This window comes from Arabidopsis lyrata (genome assembly GCF_000004255.2).
Source record: "Arabidopsis lyrata subsp. lyrata unplaced genomic scaffold ARALYscaffold_8, whole genome shotgun sequence".
Classification (NCBI taxonomy): domain Eukaryota; kingdom Viridiplantae; phylum Streptophyta; class Magnoliopsida; order Brassicales; family Brassicaceae; genus Arabidopsis; species Arabidopsis lyrata.
This window is the reverse complement of record NW_003302548.1, coordinates 12,901,851-12,922,393: the sequence shown is the minus strand read 5'-3', so window position 1 is coordinate 12,922,393 and position 20,543 is coordinate 12,901,851. Positions and strand designations below refer to the sequence as shown.

General features: G+C 33.1%; 3 protein-coding genes across 4 annotated transcripts; 2 read left to right on the top strand and 1 right to left on the bottom strand.

Moving 5' to 3' along the window:
• Positions 1-2,881: 2,881 nt before the first annotated feature.
• LOC9301798 (formin-B) lies at positions 2,882-4,211 on the top strand. The gene has a single exon (XM_021010707.1). The coding sequence runs from the start codon at positions 3,439-3,441 to the stop codon at positions 3,949-3,951; it is 513 nt and encodes a 170-aa protein (XP_020866366.1). The 5' UTR covers positions 2,882-3,438; the 3' UTR covers positions 3,952-4,211.
• Positions 4,212-5,644: 1,433 nt separating this feature from the next.
• Positions 5,645-9,264, top strand: LOC9300054 (COBRA-like protein 9). Its single transcript, XM_021010700.1, has 2 exons — positions 5,645-7,103; positions 7,680-9,264. Exons 1-2 carry the CDS (start codon positions 6,554-6,556, stop codon positions 9,113-9,115), a joined length of 1,986 nt encoding a protein of 661 aa, XP_020866359.1. The 5' UTR covers positions 5,645-6,553; the 3' UTR covers positions 9,116-9,264.
• Positions 9,265-14,190: 4,926 nt separating this feature from the next.
• On the bottom strand, positions 14,191-19,895 carry LOC9301797 (putative two-component response regulator-like APRR4). 2 transcript variants are annotated; one of them, XM_021025540.1, is made up of 6 exons: positions 19,586-19,895; positions 19,148-19,300; positions 18,657-19,043; positions 18,469-18,545; positions 14,487-14,993; positions 14,191-14,385 (listed from the first exon to the last, which is right to left on the bottom strand). In XM_021025540.1, the coding sequence occupies exons 1-6, from the start codon at positions 19,791-19,793 to the stop codon at positions 14,323-14,325; spliced, it is 1,395 nt and encodes a 464-aa protein (XP_020881199.1). In that variant the 5' UTR covers positions 19,794-19,895; the 3' UTR covers positions 14,191-14,322. The 2 variants fall into 2 exon arrangements, with proteins under 2 accessions (XP_020881199.1, XP_002863976.2); XM_002863930.2 differs by lacking the exons at positions 14,191-14,385; positions 14,487-14,993 and adding an exon at positions 16,126-16,414.
• Positions 19,896-20,543: the final 648 nt, after the last annotated feature.

Below are 20,543 nucleotides of genomic sequence, written 5' to 3'. Positions count from 1 at the left end.
CCATGTCAATATGATCTCTTACACGGTTATAAATGGAGCGAACGCTCGGTGAGTAAATGTACCAGATTATTATACCGAAATACTAGTATTTTGGTAGGTGCAGAGAATGTGGTAGAGGTTGGTGGCCCTGTAACACTCTATTAAAGACACGTGCAATCCAGCTAATATAATTTGAATTTCTTCTTCTTCTTCCCAAACTGCATTAAATCTTTTATTTTTTTCATAACAAATTTAGAAGATTGATTTGCATGGCCAAATGAGTAACTCGTGACCTTTAAGGCTGCGACGTCTTGGCGGTTCAACGCAACACGATTGTTCGGACAAATTTGATCTTTGGGCACATGTGAATCATGGGTTTATTTGAAATATCTTCGGTGTCATTTTGCATTTTTGTCGTCTTTTTTTTTTTATAAAAAATCTCTTTTATTTGGGATGCTTTATACCGGACCGAGGTGTGATATTAGCGACAGTGTATATTATGAAAGATCCTTCTACGTATTAAATAGTTGTATTTATTTAGACTCCTCTGTTCAGTGTTTTCACTATAAGAGATTAATTGTCATACTATATATAAATTCGGTGTTTTAATTGCAATAATATGCACTTGAATATATATGTCAAACAAAGAAAGTCGTAGTGCTTTTCCGTTTTATTTAATTATGTATTCATTACAGGCTGAAAATATGATCGAATGAGTTATGAAAGACATGAAAATATGATCGAATCATCACTCTCTTTCGAAAAGCACACATGATTTCGTGAATCCAATAAATGAGCAGCAACTAAAAAAGAAGAACATTAACTTAGGAGTTTAAATGTACTATTATATAAGAATCCTAATCTCATTCGTGCGTCCTTCTCAACTCTTCATTAGCGCTATTCATTGGCACAATAATAAAAAAAATAGTTTTTATGATGATAAGAAACATTAGCATAAATTGTTTGAATTAATACGTTTCTGTTTGATTAAGCTATTAAATAGATAAAAACGCAAGACCAAATCCCAAGGTTTTATCTTCACTTGAACCGTGTATAATTTATAACCAACCTTTAATTTGTTCCTCAACAATCAAATGAAATATAAAAGTTGTCTTTAAACGAATTAGTAGAAATGGTGAATTGCTATTTTGAATCTAATTAAGCCAGAGTTCAATTCTCGCCAAACGCATCTTCTCTTAGCCACTGCAAAATTCACATACTTTTGCAAACTTTAGAGATTAGTTTAGTATTTTGTATGAATTTCCAGTTTTTTTTTCCTGTTAATATGAAAATGTTTCAGCATTAACAATTGATTTAAGTCACAAAAGCAAATAAAAATCCACCTTTTAAAAAAAGCAGAGTAACTTTAATCATGAGATCACCATAAGCATGGTGTGACCATCTTCAATCGCCTGGTAAGTTTGATTATAAACTAAGCTTGCTCAGATTTTGTAATTGGTACATTTTAGTTAAGGTACCTAAAAGATTAAGAAAAATTGGAAACTTTTTAGCTAAAGCAGTCGTTTTAGCGGTATGATTTTACTTGAATTATAATATTTTTTATAAAACGAGTTTTTATTGGAATGCAAAAAAAAATTTCTCAACACCTATCCATTAGGTTTCGTGACTTACTTTCTCTTCCACAATGTTCATATCTTTTGCTATGAAAAAATAACATCTCAATACGGGACATAACATCCGACCATGCATGTGGTATGTTCCATGTTTTTTCACTGCTGATAAAAAGTTTGCAAGTTGGATTTACTGGAAGACATGAACTTAGGCCCGAATGGCAATCATGCAATAACTATTTAGGTACAAAAAAAAAAAAAATAAAGCTATTTAGGTGTTAGAACGATGTAATTGATAAGTTGTGTACTTGCTTAAACTTGTGAATGATAAGTGTTATCTGGGAACAGTATAACTACCACATATGTTTGAGAGTCAAAGTCACTTAAAAAAAGTATATATCAAACATAATAATCAATTTGATATGAAATAAATAAAAACGTAACACAATTCTACGCCATCATGACGATCCAATAATTCAAATGCTTCGCACAAGATTTAGAGTAATGCCGTTTTCATATATACTTTTTTTGTTAATGAAATTTCTGAAAAAAAATGAAATGAACTTTGTTATATAAAAAAAAATCTCACAAGAATTGATGCTAAGAGGAGTGATATTCTACTTGCCTATGCTCTGGACTGGATAAAACTGATCATATTTGTTAAACCTAGATTTTAATATTTACTTATTGTAATTGATACACAGTAAAATTATGGGCGTGACTTTGAACAAATATCATGTTTACATTTGAAGTCACAACGCTAATTAGTAGAGCTTTTGTTTTTGGCCGGCAAAAAGCTTATTAGTAGAGCTTTGAACTTTTTTATTTTTGTATATATGAAGAAATGTTTTTGTTTTTGTTTTTGTTTTTGTTTTCTCTATAAACACACACACACAGAGAGAAAAAACTCCTTCAAATCTTAAGCACTTTTGAGTTTTGAATTTAGAGCTACTCACAGAAATTTCTCATAATTTTATTTTCGAAACCAGAAAAGTTTGAAGAAAAAACGTCAAGTTGGGACTTCCGTCATCTTCACGTCTACTCTTCGAAAGCTGCCACGTCATAACCACAACTCCAATAAGATATGTCCACGTGTGAAAGCTTGCAAAAGAGTCAAGCCCCACTATAATGACTTTTGTTCTCTTTTATTTCCCAACCCTACTTGGCTCGTCGACGCAGCCGCCACGAGATCGCCACGGGACAAGGGGTATAAATGTAATTCAATAACTTGGGGGAGTACGTGACGCATTTGCCCCCGACATCCGCGTATTTCCGGTGCTTTATTTATATTACAAGACCTTCGGTTAAAAAGGTTAACGTGTCCGCGTCAACTTTTTCTTTCATCCACTATTCATTTCTTTTCTAAAACACTTTTTTTTCCCTGATTTCTAAAACAAATTACTTATAAATATCTTCTAAGTCGACAAACAAAACAATGATGTCTATTACGAATAATTTTTACATGCATCACAAATATTACACATACAATAAAAATCTTAATCATTCTAAAATTTCCAATAAATTGATCTCTACTAATTTGCATAATTGGTAAATAATAATTTTTAAAAATAACTATTTTGAGTTCTAAATAATTTCGGACATAAAAAAAAAAAAAAGTTTTGCATAATTCGTACTGATTAGAAACGAACCAGAATTTAGTAAAACACTCCACCGAACTTTCACTAATTATTTCTTTATTAAAGACCTTTTTATAATGAAAATAATTATTTATAGAAGCCATCGATAAAAAGAAGAACACTCCTCTGAACGTGCTTCTTCTTCTTCTTCTTTCCCACTCCTACAGTCTTTCTCCCTCCTCTCTCGCTCTCTCATCTTCTTTCTCTGTATATTTTACACAAAACTAAGTTTCTAAATCCAATTTCTGACAATGGAAACAAACCATTTATACACTTTTTCTACACTTGTTGTTATACTGCTAATGTCAGTGACACCGACAGTGATACCGACTGTAACATCTAAAGACGAGGTTGTTTCTTGTACAATGTGTTCTTCATGCGACAATCCATGTAGTCCCGTCCAATCTTCTCCACCGCCGCCTTCTCCTCCACCACCGTCAACACCCACAACCGCATGTCCTCCCCCTCCTTCTCCTCCAAGATCCGGCGGCAGTAGCGGTGGCGGTAGCTCTTACTATTACCCTCCTCCTTCTCAGTCCGGTGGAGGCAGCAAATACCCTCCACCTTACGGTGGCGGTGGTCAAGGTTATTACTATCCTCCGCCGTATTCAGGAAACTATCCTACGCCGCCTCCGCCGAATCCGATCGTCCCTTATTTCCCGTTTTACTATCATACTCCACCACCAGGTTCTGGTTCAGATCGGTTTATGAGTTCTTGTTCTGTTATTTTTACTTTTTTTGCTGTCTTTCTCTGTTTAGTGTGACGGAAAAATAGTCGGAAATTCGCCGGAAATTTACCAAGAAAAAAATCGAAATAATGTGGCAGATCGGTAGATCTATAAATGTTTAGATATCTTTGATCATGGAAACAAGATGATGTTGGATCAAATCAATATCTTTTACTTTCTTCGATCTGTTTTAACTTTTTCTTTTGTTGTTGACAATTTGTATTTAATTGATCTTGACAATTAACATACTTAATTACTCGTTATTCAGATTTCAGAAATAAAGAATTGTTACTTTCTATGTGCTCTTTTAGTGGTTTACACTCAATTAGTTCAATTTAACACTATTTTGTCGGTTGGGTTTTCTTTACGCTGAAAATACAATTTATTTTCTCATTATTCGTTAATTAACTAATTCTGTCATGTTTCACGACTAATGTGGTCAAACAATACAGTAATTATTTAGTAATGTAATCTATTAAACAGCTAAATTCACGGCTACTAGTATCTTTTGAAATTTGAATCATTGTATTATTTTATAATTCACATGTGATTGTCGTTAAATCAGAATATATTATTTCAATTATTATGAACTTTACACCGTTGGAAAATTTTAAATACACATGCAAGACAATTTTATGGCCAGCTTTGCTCCAACACATATCTTTCTGTATTCCTAAGAGGCTAAATTATCGATTTAAAAAAATATTCGCCTTTGTTTAGTTGAGAAGGTGGGAATTTATAAATACGTGATCTTCATTGTTGACCTTAAGATAAGCCGTAAAAACGTAGAGAGCATTAAAACACGAATAACCAAAATAAAGTTAGTTTATTATTTTACCAAAAAAAAGAAGATAGTTTATTATTTACTGTTGAGGTAGTGGCAATTAACCCACAAGAGTTCTTGAGGGAGTGGGACAAAAGATCAATGGTCTGTCTCTACAATAATTGTTTTCATTATTTACTATTGTTGAATGATGGTTTGAGTTTAGGAGGTGATAATTGGTAAAATGTTGCTTATACTCTGGTTGGGTTACTTGATCAAGCTGTACATGTGATGTCACTCACTACTCACTCGAACGGCCCTAGAATTCGAAGAAGGTTCTAGCCTAAAAATATATTTGGGCCATTCATTATTTGATTTTTTAAAAGGAAAAATTATAAGCAAACTTCAGCATCATAGTGAATTTTCTAAGATATAATACGACTAAGCATATCCGACCCAGCTCCGGCCCAAATAGTGTTTTAGGAGGTACGAGATTTTGCGACCAAAAGTCACCACAACAGTCAACAGAGCTCAACTCTGTCGCACTGGATCCACAAATGTATCCATGGGGAGAAATTCCACACGCTGCTAACAGAGAAGGGATCTTGCTAGCTCACTTCTAGTTACTCTAGTCAAAGCCATAGCCGGCGGTGAAGTACAGAGGCCACCAAAGCAAGTAGACAGGGCCGGCGTTTGGGGTGAGCGAGAGGAGCAAATGTACCGGGCTAAAACTTTTTTGGGTATATTTAAGGACCCAAAATTAAAAAAAAAAAAAAAGTAATTTTTAAGAATTTAAGATATTTCTAGCATGAAAAAGGTCTAAATATTTTTTTTAGTATGAAAAAGGCCAATTTTTAAAATTTTTTTAATATGAAAAAATTCCATTTTTGTTTTTTATATATAAGAAAATAGCCAATTTTTAAAATTTGTACAGAAACACCGAATTAATTGAGCCGGCCTGCAAGTAGATATAGGTTAAACAAGACTGTAAGCCGTGATCAGCGGTAAAGAACAAAGGCCACCAAAGCAAGTAAATCTATATTAAACGAGACTATGGATGAAAGAGAAGTGCGGACTTCGAGGCAACGGTTGTGCTTCAAACTTTCCACTCATTCATCGATCACGTTTAGTTTTGTTTAATGCAAGACTACATGGTTTCAACCTTAATTTAACCATTTTGTTATTTATATACTGTTACATTGGTTGGCTTTTAGGATAACTTCAAATGCGTATGAAAATGGGATGTATATATTATTGAATTTTATATCTAGAAGACGGTAAGTTAGCAAGGATTTTTTATTTGCTACGAGTCCTTTTGTTTGGATTTAAGATTATTCATTTTTTACTTTAACGTGTATAATTTGGATTTTTAAAAATAAAACATATTGTTGTTAAATATAAAAAAAAAAAACAGTTTTAATTTGAAACAATACAGGCTTACCTTACAGCTGTATTCGTCTGGATCATACTCTCAAATATAAATCGATTTCAAAAATATACAGGTTTTGCGAGTTTTGGCTGGGAGGATCCATAATATCTCTAATCTCTTAGAAATATATATATGTTATTAGCATATTGTTGGAATGATCGTGTCATGCCGATGTTGTGAAAATAATAATTTTAATTTGCGTCCACGACTCTATTATTACATTCTCTACTTCATAATCGACCTACCAACGTGCGTGGCACGAGTTCTAAACTCAAAACCTCTCGACGTGCATCCTAGTATCCTACAACGTTTTACCACAACCTCCTATGATTATTGACTCGCGTTACACTATTTGTTTCAAATAAACAAAACATAACAAAAACCATTTGGTTCTTGTTTAGTTTTCTTTCTCCAAGTAAACCTAACTTTCTTTGGAGAACGACACAATGGGCTTTCTCCTTCCGATTTTATTCGGAGTGTTACTCTTATTAACCGTTACTCCACCGTCTATGTCTCAGCTTCCTCCAACAATAATGGCTCCGGCACCGGCCCCGACTTCGCCATCAGATCTTTGCAATGGAATATTTCTCTCTTATGAATTCATACTCGGTCGCAAGATCCCTCCAAACGACACAACCGATCAGCCTTATCGGTTTGAGTCTGTCCTTACGGTTCTAAACAATGGCCGGGAAGAGCTAAAAGAATGGAGAGTTTTTGTTGGATTCCAACACAACGAAATCCTTATTTCCGCCACCGATGCATTAATAGTCAACGGGACGGAGCTTCCTGCTTTGGTAGGAAATGGTACCATCCTCGGTGGCTATCCGGTCTCCGACCTCAAAACGGCTATTCAAACGGCCGGAGACTTGAAGCAAATGACGGCTGAGATCGAACTTGTCGGGACTCAGTTCATGGTGGCCCCTCCGGCGATTCCTTTGCCGTCCAACATATCGCTTGTTAACGATGGTTGGCTCTGTCCTGAGCCTACTCTTCAAAGTAATCACTCCAATCAATTCTCTCTTTTTTTTCGTTTTCTTGTTTTCTTATAGTTATTGTTTTAAAACATTTGATAAGGTAATTGTTAATGTTCAAAATTTGAATAGAAGTGAGACACTCTCTTTGATTGGTTTACTGATTTTAACTGATTTAAAAATTCATGTTTTGAAGATTTTTACTAGTTTTAAAATCAACAATGAATTTTTAAAATGGTGTAAAGAAAAGTTGATTTTTTTTTTGCTAAATAAGATAAGTTGATTTTTAAGATACAAAAATGATCTTGAATGTAAATTTTGTAGATATTTTTCCTAATTCTAATATTTCTTATATATATACAATTCCTTTTAATTTAGAAAAAAATACACATGTAAATTTTCTTTCTTTTTACGAGTTTTTAATGGATTTGATTAAAACCAAAATATCGTGATATGTTTGGTCATATATATAGACGACTGATTTATAAAATTCACTGGTAATATTTACCAATTCATTAATCAAATTATCATAAAACAGTGCAGTAAATTTTGAAGTGAAAATATTAATGTTTCTGACTCTAGCTAATTTTATGTCCATTAGGCAAAAGAGAGCTAACGACCTGCTGCATGAGAGACACAAACATTACAGTCAACACAACAATCACCACCAAATTCCTCCCACGACAACCCGGAGACTTGACCATAATGTACGACGTGATCCGAGCCTACGACCAGAACTACCTAACCGAAGTAACCATGGAAAACCACAATCCACTAGGCCGACTCGACCATTGGGAGCTTAGTTTCGACTGGATGCGAGACGAGTTCATACAGAAGATGCAAGGCGCATATCCAACGGTCGTGGACGCCACGAAATGCATCTTTGGTCCTCAGTCTCTAATCTACACTGGTCTAGATTTCGCTGACGTTCTCACATGTGAGAGACGACCAATCATCATAGACTTGCCTCCGACCAAAAAAGATGACACTACTTTAGGCAATATTCCTTCTTGCTGCAGAAATGGTACAATCTTACCACGTATCATGGACCCTTCCAAATCAGTCTCCGTCTTCACGATGCAAGTTGCCAAAATGCCTCCTGATTTCAACCGATCCGCGCTTTTCCCACCGCAGAACTGGAGGATTAAAGGGACGTTAAACCCGGATTACTCGTGCGGGCCACCCGTTCGGGTAAGCCCGACTTTTTATCCGGATCCGAGCGGTATGCCTACTAACAAATCATCTTTCGCCAGCTGGCAGATTGTATGCAACATCACGCAAGCCAAAACCGAGATACCAAAATGTTGCGTCTCCTTCTCTGCTTTCTTCAACGACTCTATCATCCCTTGTAACACTTGCGCTTGCGGTTGCGTGTCGGAAACGCGACGCACCTGCAGCGCGGAGTCTCCGTCTCTTCTCATCCCTCCAGACGCTCTTCTCTTACCTTTCGAAAACAGAACCGCTCTAACGCTTGCTTGGAACGCACTCAAACACAAAACCCTACCTAACCCGATGCCGTGTGGCGACAATTGCGGTGTATCAATTAACTGGCACATGGCGTCGGATTATAGAGGTGGTTGGACCGTGAGGATCACGATTTTCAACTGGGGAGAAATCGATTTCCCCAACTGGTTCCTCGCGGTTCAGATGAAAAAACCGGCGCTTCTAGGGTTCGAAAAAGCCTACTCATTCAACGCAAGTCTCCTAAGCGTGGACGGAGGTGTCAACAACACGATTTTTATGGAAGGTCTTCCTGGTCTGGATTATCTTGTGGCGGAGGCTGATGAAAAAGATCCAAAGAAGAAGAATATTAGGATTCCGGGTAAACAACAATCGGTGATACAGTTCAGCAAGAAACTTACGCCGGGGATTAATGTTGCGGAACGCGACGGGTTTCCGGCGAAAGTGATATTTAACGGCGAGGAATGTTTGCTTCCTGATCTGCTTCCGATGGCTAGTGGTGGCAGACGAAATGGGGCTATCACGGTTTTGTCCTTTATAACGTTTTATGTTGCGGCCTTTATAATTCGGTTATAAGTTTTTTTCTAGGGTTTATTATACTCTGTTTTGTTGATTGATTAATTTGTTTTGTAAAATAAACCTGATTTCTTTACTCTATACGGCTGCAGTTGTTTGTAAAACCATGCAATATTCTAGATTGTTGTTTTGCCTTTTAACACCAAAAATTTTTGAACGCAGAGAGTTGTACAATTTGAGGATATAATTTAGCATTTTCTGAAACTTTACCATTTCAAGTGGAACACAGTGAAAAAAATAGAAAACATGTGATATTTATGCGCATATTTATCTATCATAATAAAGCTCTAAGAGTTTGAATCCTTCTGGTTTTGGATTCTCCTATACTAAGTGGTAGGTGACATTGCTCATTAAGTTATCTGGGTCACGATCAAATCCAAAAACTTCTAAAAGCAGTCCATGAAACAAAAACTAGGAAATTATTACCATAAAATCTTTTAAAACTATAAGTACATGTGCCATAGTTGGCATAAACTAAGAAAGAATAATGAGTAATGTGTTGACTATATATATTCTTTCTTGTTTATCAAAAAATAAATATATTCATGTTTTCTTTGATAAACAAGAAAGAATATATTATATAAAAAAAAAAAGATCTATATAGTCAACACTAGGCCTGGGCATAAAACCCGAAATCTAAAAACCGATCCGAAACCGATCCGAAAAATCCGGAACCGAACCCAAACCGAATAGTCACAAAATCCGAACGGATAATGAATTCTCCTATCCGAATTACCCGAACTGAACCCGATCCAAACCGAAAACCGAAAGGATATCCGAAAACCGGAAATAAAAATTATATATCCAAAAATATTAGTTATATTTAGTTGTAATTTTATAGCAAATAACAAAAATATCCTAAATATCCTAGATTTGGGAAAAAATTTAATTATTTGTTAAAATTATACATATTTTTGAAAAATTTAACCAAATTTTAGTAAGATTAAACCAATTTTTATTAACATTGAACTATTTTTAAGTTTTTTTTTCCCGAAAACCGATCCGAATCCGACACCTATCCGAACCAAAACCGAACCGATGACTCATAAAATCCGAACGGATAATAAATTCTCCTACCCAAATTATCCGAATCCGAATATATCCGAACCGAAACCGAACCGAAAAATCATAAAATCCGAACGGATAATAAACTCTCATACCCGAATTATCTGAATCCGAATATATCCGATCTGAATCCGATTTGAAATCCGAATGCCCAGGTCTAGTCAACACATTACTCATTAGGTCATTGGTAACGATCGTTTTAGCCGTAAAACATTACTATAGTAGTATAGTTAGGTAATATATTTATCTTTTGATAAACAAGAAAGAATATATATATATAGTCAACACATTACTCATTAGGTCATTGGTAACGATCGACATTTCTATAGTAATTTAGGGACGAAAGTGTTCTAGCTAAAAATTAGAGAGTACGAGAGAGTTTGTATATATGTATATATATAAAAGCTTGGTAGCAACGCGTCAGATACATAATTTTTTTTGTTTATATTTTATCACTTTCTACCTTCCCTGAAACTATTTAGGGATTTGGATTCTTATACCGGGATTAAGATAGAATTGGATTAAAAAGAAAAGAAAATTATCCTTTTGACCGGGAACTTTTATATTTAAATTTTTCTTTTTTAATTTTGCTATACTTTATCAACCTTTTTAGTAGGCTTGGACGTTCGGATATTCGGATCGGATTTGGGTCGGGTTTTTCGGATGTAGAAAACTAAAATCCGTTAGGGTATTTTAAAATTTCGGGTTCGGATCGGATTCGGATCAGATATTTCGGGTTCGGATTCGGGTTTACACGAAGTATCCAAATATTAAAAAATGTGTATTTGATTCTATGCAAAATTTTGAAAAATACTCAAAAAATCTATAAAACCAAGTATTTTTTATCCGAATCTAGCCATAAGTAGCTAAAACACCCGAAAATATCTTAATATCCGAATAATTTAGGCACTTAGGTTATTACAAGTATAAATATTACTACTAAATTATAACTATGTACATATATTTCGGATATGTTCGAGTACTTGTTCGGGTCGGATTCGGATTAAGGTTTTCGGGTTGTGAAGTTTAGAACCCGTTCGGATATTTAAAAACTTCGGATTCGGATTAAGGTTTGATGCCCAGGACTACTTTTTAGGTTGTAGTACAATTATCAATATTTACTTATTCAAAATTGTTTTTGCGCAGCCAGATTTGTTAGCGTGATCTATAATATATATAAAAATATCAAGAAAAGTATCTCTTAAAATCTTAATAAATTTAAATTCTTCGAGCATCTATATAATATGTTCTTCTTTCAAAGACCTATATATAAACCCTCAATAGCCTCTCCTATCTTTAAACCTTATTTTACTTAGTTCCAACCTCGTTTTCTTTTATGAAAGATCATACGCCGGACTAAAACTAATCTGCGGAATTTACAATCTCCATGTAAATTTTCGCAATGATAGAAAAAGGATGCGTCCAATATTGATGATTGAACAAAATGATTATGATCATCAAACTGTAGTTAATTATTTATCTTATATTGGCTTTTGAACTAAGAAACGTTTATAGTGTTTTTTTTTAAGTCCCAAATCTAAGAATGTTTAAGGTGTTTTTGGATCCCAATTTTGCATACTCTCTTTTCATTTTTCTTCAATTTGTTAAGTTCAGCGATTTTTTTTTGAGATATTTCCTTTCTTATCTATGAATAGATGTGTTAAAGTGGGTTGGTCCAACCGTTAGACCCGCTCCGAGACAATCTAATAAAACTGATCTATCGTGGGTCAGTCCCAATATGCAAGGCTCGTGGGTGACAAGAAAAATTGTATTTGCTTCGCGAGTGTGCATCGTTTCGGGGGCCTTCCCATGGGATTTAAAAAAAAAAAGTAAAAATAGAGATGATTTTTAAAAAGTATGATAACAATTTCAATATTGTCGTTTTGTTTTTTAAACTATTTTTACCTATTTCATAGATTATGTTTTATTCAATTTTCTAAAAAGCGGCGATTATGTTTTATTCAATGTTCTAAAAAGCGGTATAGGTGGTTGCCTAGGTCTGCTTAGGCGCTAGACGTTCAGGTGACGCCTAGACGACTCTTTCGGCCGTCTAAAATCAAATAAGTTTCGTTTCAATGTATTTTGCTAATTTATAACTCCATAAATTTAAATTATAAGTTTTAGCTTCATATATATTGTTTGTATGAATTAAATAAATATTTTTGTCTAATATTTGTTTACGATTTAATATTTTATTTTTCTAATAGATAATTTTATATAATTTTTATCTATAATATTATATTTATATTATGTTATGTTGTAAACGCCTAAACGTTTAGGTTCTGATTAGGCGTTCTAGGCGTTAGACAATGGGTCACCGTCCGCTTAGCGTCTAGCGCTTTCTTAAACATTGTTTTTATTATATATGTACTAGTATATATATATATATATATATACATATATATATATATATTTATATACAAAATATATTTTTATTTTTTTTTATTTACTTGTCCATATAGAAGGTCCTCTTCTTAACCGACCAAATTTTAAATCGTTTAGGTTCTGATTAGGCGTTCTAGGCGTTAGGCAATGGGTCACCGCCCGCTTAGCGTCTAGCGCTTTCTTAAACATTGTTTTTATTATATATGTACTAGTATATATATATATATATATATATTTATATACAAAATATATTTTTTATTTTTTTTATTTACTTGTCCATATAGAAGGTCCTCTTCTTAACGGACCAAATTTTAAATCGTTTAGGTTCTGATTAGGCGTTCTAGGCGTTAGGCAATAGGTCACCGCCCGCTTAGCGTCTAGCGCTTTCTTGAATATTGTTTTTATTATATATGTACTATATATATATATAAAATATATTTTTTATTTTTTTTTATTTACTTGTCCATATAGAAGGTCCTCTTCTTAATGGACCAAATTTTAAACTAACACCCGCCGTGTGGTGGTATTAATTAGTTTCGGCTTCGCGGGTGTTCCCATTTGAACACTTCTAATAACCATTTTCACTTTTTTTTCAATCGAATTTTTTATGTGGGTTTTTGTTGTAACGTCCAATTAATCATGGAGATGAGAAAGCATTTCGGTAAGAAAATTCGGCAAATTCATCTCGGATAAAGAAATGGACTTAAATTCAGTGACCGATTTTTCTACATGAAATATTTGATCGATATATTGAATCCTGAAAGGTAACAAATTTACGCTTTTGGATATTAGTCGAAACCAAACTATGGATTTTTTTTGTCGCATGTTTGATATTTCTTTTTTTTTCATGGCATAATAGTTTGTTTTTCTTAACGTTGCATGAAATAGATGATTAAGAAATTCGAGATTTTTTTTATAAGAGGCTGTAATTTAATTTTTGTAACCAGTTTGATCGAAGTCTTGTCTCTTTTTGATTTTACGGGACAATTATGTCTTTTCTGGTTTGGTTATATTTTTAGTGGAATGTATGCGTCATTGATTGTTCACATTTGCTGCAAAAATCCTACCTGAAGAGTGCATCCATCAGTCACAAAACTTTTGCTAGTTTGGATTGTTTTAGTCGTTTGCATCCATCCATCAGTCGTTTCAAATTTTTTTTTATTATCAAAACGTATGAAATGTAATCAATATATTTTGAGATTTTTATTTCTTAACCAATTTATTTTTTGGACTTTAGGTCAATAATCTCTTTAGTTTCGAAACTGTTTTTGATGGTTTCATAACATCATTTTTCAAGCGTAATTGACTAAAACATAAATGTTTCGCATATTCTTATCACTTTTTCATTATGGATGTTTTCTCTTGATATATTTTCGTGTAGAAAGCAAGTAATGGGCGTTCAGTTTAACGGTGTGGACAACGAAGACCACACATTATTAGCTACTGGAGGAGGAAATACGACTCATTTAATGAAAAAATGAAATCACTTACAAAATATTCTGTTTTTGCAAATTTTTATTTTGAATGACGAAAGAAAACAAACAACTTATTGGTCTGACTCGCAAACAATGCAATGCTAACACAAGAATGTAGAAAAGAGAATCCTAGGGAGTCACCTAGAACTAGAATATGAATTGAACACTAAACCCGTCTTCATGCTTGGCCCCGATCTTGACCCCCCATCTTGATCCCTTCTTGCCAATCCCAATCTTGGATTCATCTTAAAAAAGAATAGAATCTAATCATACCAAGTAAGATTAGGGTTGTCTGTTTTTTTGTACGGACCAACCACTATTGTAGCTGAGTCCTCCATTTTCTCGCTGTATACGAAGCACACACACAAAAAATTTACAAAGATATGAATAAAACATAATGTCTATTCAATATACATAATACTCATAAGAAACATAAGCCTCATCACCTGATCAAGAAAGGAACTACGTGAGTAATCATAAGAAGAAGCCGGCGGAGGTGAAGGAAACATGGCCGATGGCACAACTTCATGAACGTTCCTCGTTTCGAAAGAAGCAGCCTCTGGCCCGTACCAATAGCTTGTTGCATCCACTAAATCTTCCTCGGTTAAGTTATTACCAAAATTCTCTTGTGACTTGAAGTCCGAGGTCTGATGGTGATGAAGATATTGTTGATTAATCATTAGGTTTTTAGCGACATCATGATCAAAATGATGTCCCCGAGATGGTATGAGCTGTGTGTTGATATCGTTAGGGTTCATGGTGTGTTGCGGCACATAAGAACGTTGAGGAATATTGTTGATATGATGTGTTGGGAAATGACCATTTCCTCCTCTGTAGAAGTTTGATGGAACTTCTCCAACATAGACTGTTACCTCTTGCGGGGGTATTAAAGATTTGTTCATTTCCTCTTTCTTAATCTTTTCTTCATCCTTCTTCAGAGTGATCCGGTATTTCTACACACCCAATTAAGGACAAAAGAAAATTAATTAATACGATATATATTTATTAAATTAAGATAACCAAATAAGGATTCTTTTCAATTTTTTAAGATGTGTTTTATTCTAAATTATGTGTCAACCATATTTAAATTTGGTGTACTTTGATTAGTTGACCTCGCTGAAAATATAACTACTAACATCCTTATATACTCCATTGATTTCTGTATATGATTTCTTACTTATTTAGCCCCAACAGTTCAATAAGAACTAAATCATGTTAACATTTTAGCTAAAAAAAAAGAGAGAGAGAGAGAGCTAAACCATGATAATATTTTACCATAATATATGAAAATTCTTAGTTATATTTGTCAAAATTTACCCAAATTTTAATTAAATTTAACCATCTTAACAAAAATTTATAATATTTTGGGTATCTCAAAACCAAACCGATATCGAACCGAATCTTTACGGGTACCGAAATATCCAGATTAATTCAATCGGTTTATGGTAGGAACTGAATACCCATGCATAGTTGAATAGCAATATCTGTTGTAATTTCATGTGATTTGCAGTAAAAATTATATATGGTATAAACTGTAGATTAAAGTGGTGAATTTTACTATTAAATATGTGTTCCGTTCGATCAAAACAAGTGAGTGCTAACTTTTATGCTTTCAAAGTTGTTGTTTATATTGTTAAAACTAAACTAAATTAAAATATCAGAAAAATAATAAAAATAATATATACTACAGTAAAATAATAATATATTAAACTAAATTTTTGAAACAAAATATTACTAACTTAAACATATTTTTAAAATAATTTCCTAACATAATAACTACAAACCTAATTACATAGATTAATAGCATATTTACATTTTCATCTTTTAAAAATCTATCCCTATATATATATATTTTGATTTCAAATGAAAGTATAAGAAATAAATTAAGGAATTAAAAGTTGTAAATTTTTAATGAAATATAAATAACTAGATTTTTTTTATGAAATGTGATTCAATAAAATTCAGATAATAAGAACAATTTCTCTCCCATTATATTCAAATTTGTAACTCCCATTTTTGGTTTTAAAACAATTTGTAACTCAACTTACCACATTTTAACTCATTGGAAGTTCCATGTTTAATATTTAACAATTTTACAAGGAGATAACTGTAACGCCCCGACCGCCATCTTTCTTAATTGGCCCCACGTCCTCTCTCGGCCCGTGGGCCCACCCGTATCTGGCGGCCGGTCCGCTACGTCCGTGAGACTTTCAAGACTTGTTTACCGACCCTACAAATCACCACATGATATTTTTCTGTGTTGTCCTCACTCACACAGTTCCGACAATCACTTCCCGAAAGGTCAGCCATCCTGAAACTTTCCTAGCTCAGTAAATCAATTATTTTAAACCTCTCCACATGCACCAACATATTCCTGAAATCGGGGTGTTACAATATCTTTAAAAAATAAGTCACTCATAGCTCAACAAAATTTAATCCCAAACTCAGGATTGGTGACTTTTTTCAGTTATCTTCATAACTCAATCATAATACATGGTAATTCATGTCATTAATCACACCCTTATAGCAAAAACCTAATTAACCCCACTCTATTTCCAACTCCAAAATGGAGATTAGGCCTATGCAAAAATCCGAAATCCAAGCCGAAACGATCCTAATATGAATCCGTTATTGAAAAATACTCAAATGAAAGCTAGTATCTTATTATTTCGGGTTCCAGTATTATCCAAACCGAATCCGAACCCGGACTAGTACCCAAAACAACCCGGAATTTTTGGTACTTCATATTTTCTCGAGTCTCGAGTATTTAAGGAGAGCTTGGGTGTTTTTGTACCCACAGTTTTGGCTAATTCATATATTTTCAAGTATTTTCAGAGAGTTTGGGTAGTTTTTTTTGGATTTTTGGGGGTATTTGGAGATTTTTATTTCTCAATTTTTGAGTCGAACCTTTTTATTTGCTATCAATCCCTTAAATTAAATATATACTTTTACTTCATACTCAAATAAAGTTAATTGCTACTGTTAACTTATAAACAGTAATGTTAATTATGTGGTTAGAAAACATACATGATAAAATTAAATATACATGTGTTGAATTTGTAATTTTAAGGCAAATATCAATATCTATGCTCAGAAGATCAAAAAATTAAGTCTGTATGCATGCTTTTTTATTAATTAAGTGAGCAAGAGAGAGAATAATATTTTTACCATTTTACCCTTTTTCTAAACACTTGATTATTTGTCTTTCTTCCAAATCCTTCTCTTTCCAAATCATCTTCTTTCTTCATCGTCACTTCCATTTTTTTCAAACAGATTTTATATCCAACTCTCCATTTGGTTAATAAAATTCATTGTTTTTATATGTAACACACAATTATCACCAAACGATTCATAAAAATAGAGAAAATTTACATGAGTTTGGATGGATTAAACTTTTAATTTGAAGAATTTTGGGATGAAAATTATAGTTTTGTAATTTAAAGTGAAGATGGAGAGGACGAAGATAAAGGAAATAAAAAGGAAATTTGCAGGTGAACATGGGTTGGAGTTGCAGGTGACAATGAAAGAAGAAGAAAATTTGGAAGAATGACGACAGAGGAAGATACACGAGAAGAATGAAATTTTATTGTTTTTTACGTCCACGATAACACATAAGTTAACCATGATAAACAAGTTATCACGATAAATAAATATGCTAATGCATAAGTTAACGATGCTAATGCATAAGTTAACGGTAATAAATAAATTGTTGAAATAAATAAACATGTCAATATATAAGTTAGTTGATATCAATCAGATAATAAATAATTTAACATGATAAATATAAATTTATCATATAACTTGAAAAGTTATCGCGATACAATCTGATTTATATTGCTAATCAAATAAATAATCAGCAAAATCATTATCTTTTTTATTTTATCTCGTGATGAATAGTGTTTTTGATGTTGGCCGAACAGTGTTTTAGTTTTTATTTATCGTGATACAATTTGATTTACATTGTTAATCAAATAGATAACTACAAAAATCATTGTTTCCTTATTGATTCCGATGATAGATAGTGTTTCCGATAACAAATGAACAATGTTATTTTTATTGTTAACACTAAATTATTTATCTTGTTATTATTTTTGTTAGCATTTAATTCTAACAAAGGGTAATTTTGGTATTAATTGAGTCAGAGGAAAGAGAATTAATAAAAAAATAAGTATGGATAGATTTTTAATTTTGCAATCTTCCATGCATATCAATTAATATAGCCCTAATTTTAATAAGTAAAGTATTGGGATATATGGGGTCTATTATGCAATTAAAAAATAATATATGTATAGTTTAGTTATTTCCCATAATGTATCTAGGTTTAATATATATTCTCGTATGTGTATATAAGGCAAAGATGTTGAAATGAACGGATTTAATTTGGTTGTTGAACAATTATGTGTAGTAATATACAAGAAGAAACGTTACCTGAAGATGGCTGGCTACGTTTTCTCGACTGAGGTTTTCAACATTCATAAGCTCTAAAATTTTCTTGGGAACAGCTTCTGCATAAATATCCAACATATTCACATATTTATTATATATATAGAGAGAGGTATATATAATAAATCGGAAATCTATAAACAAAAATATTAGTGTTTGCAATTGTGACTCACTATCGAGTCCAAGATATTCCACGGCGTCGACAAACTTTTTGTGAAGCTCCTTGGTCCACACGACTCGTCTTTTCTTAGAGCTAGCAGCACAAGCACGATCATTATGATCATGACGATCCTCCTCGTTGACTTCTGCATCAAGGCACATACTTCTTTTTCTCTTGTTAGGGTTTCTTATGGTGGAATCTCCCACAGAGGATGATTTCTCACCTCCTGCTTTCTCTTCAGCTTCTCCGGTCACCACACTCCTCCTTTCTCGCACCTTCTTTACCAAGTGTTTGAATATTATCCGTAGCTCTTCGGGTTTTATCGGTTTTATAAGATAGTCAGTAGCACCGTTAATCATCCATTTCATCACCGATTGCACTGACTTGTCTTCAGATATTACTGCGGTAAAAAGTGTGTTTTGTTGTTGCATTTCGAAATTACGCTTAGTTCATTGAAATAACATTATTATTGAAATTATTGGTCAAATATTATGAGATTCTTACTGATGATTGGAAGATCCATTTCCGATCCGATCTCCGAGAGAAACCGGAACATATCACCGTCTGAATTATTTCCTTGTATTATAGCGATGTCGAACCTATTCCTATGGTTACGGAGTGCATACATAGCTTTGTTCTCTTCGTTACATATAGTCACTGCAAAAATACACATCGCCATTTAATATGGACAGATCTAGTCCAAAGCATGTCATGGCCTGGATCGGGCCTCAAATATAGGTCAAAATTTGGGGGAAAATTTTTAGGGTTTTTTTTTTTTTTTTTGTTGTTGTCGACATCAACAACAATTATATGAAAAGGGGCAATAAAGTTAATCATCCATTGGAAAATGTTAGACCAGCTTTGAATATAGACTTAATAAAAATTAACACCACTAGATCAACTTCGAAGATGGTTAAATTGATCAAAATATATAAGGTATACCTTGGTATTGAAACTTTTGGAGATTTGTCTCCAACATCTGAAGATGCGATGAATCTTCATCGAAGACTAACATTCGCAAACCCTCAGGGAAGTTGCTTGGAAACATATCGGAGAAGTTTGGTAGTGGATCTCTAAATGGACCATCACCGTCGTCATTAGCCATAACTCCACGGTGCTCCAATTTCTTAGCCATATTTGATGGCTGCATATAAACACTGCGTGTTTTTGTGGAGGTGTCTGGCCTTTTTAACTAAAAAAGATTCTGATATTATCCTACAATGATATTGTTCATTTTATAAGAGAAAAATAGGAGATGGACCCCAAACTCATATTATCTTAACAGAATTAAGATTTTTTGTTTTTTTTTGACAGCAACAAATTTTTGATTGTAACAATCGTATAAATTAAAATCGTAACAGTTAAAAATTTTAAATGGGTTAAAAAATTTGTAACAATTAAACATGGCTTCTAAAATAACACGTCACCACATCTTCTTTTTAACAAGTCACGATCTTCATATCCTTTTTGCAAAGCTTCTTCATGATTATAATTTGAGATTTTCGATATTGGAATGGATTATCTATGTTTTTTTCTTTATTTATTTAGTTTACATAGTTAGATCCACAGCTGAACAGAGGTAAAAAAAGGAGGGAATACGATTTTTAGGATTTGGAAAAGCTATAAACATTGTCCGGTAAAAACTCAACCAATGTATGTCTAGCTACGAATTATATAATTAACTAAACATTATGCGATAAAAACTCAACCACTCATTTTAGAACACTCACAAACACAAAATTTCTATATAGAGAAGTGACTAGAGTGCCATAATTAAATTGCTATCCAAATTTTACTTATTGATTCACATAATTCAAAACTTGTAATTTTGTTTTATATAATTGTTGTTCTTTTTTGTTCCTTTTTGAATATTGATTTAAAACATTTTAGTGGATTTATC

Coding starts and splice junctions, on each gene's coding strand:
- LOC9301798 (XM_021010707.1), top strand. CDS start 3,439: ATGGAAACAAACCATTTATACACTTTTTCTACACTTGTTGTTATACTG.
- LOC9300054 (XM_021010700.1), top strand. CDS start 6,554: ATGGGCTTTCTCCTTCCGATTTTATTCGGAGTGTTACTCTTATTAACC. Junction 7,104..7,679: donor TCCTGAGCCTACTCTTCAAA/GTAATCACTCCA, acceptor TATGTCCATTAG/GCAAAAGAGAGCTAACGACC.
- LOC9301797 (XM_021025540.1), bottom strand. CDS start 19,793: ATGCAGCCATCAAATATGGCTAAGAAATTGGAGCACCGTGGAGTTATG. Junction 19,044..19,147: donor AATGGATCTTCCAATCATCA/GTAAGAATCTCA, acceptor TTTTTACCGCAG/TAATATCTGAAGACAAGTCA. Junction 18,546..18,656: donor GGAATATCTTGGACTCGATA/GTGAGTCACAAT, acceptor ATATTTATGCAG/AAGCTGTTCCCAAGAAAATT.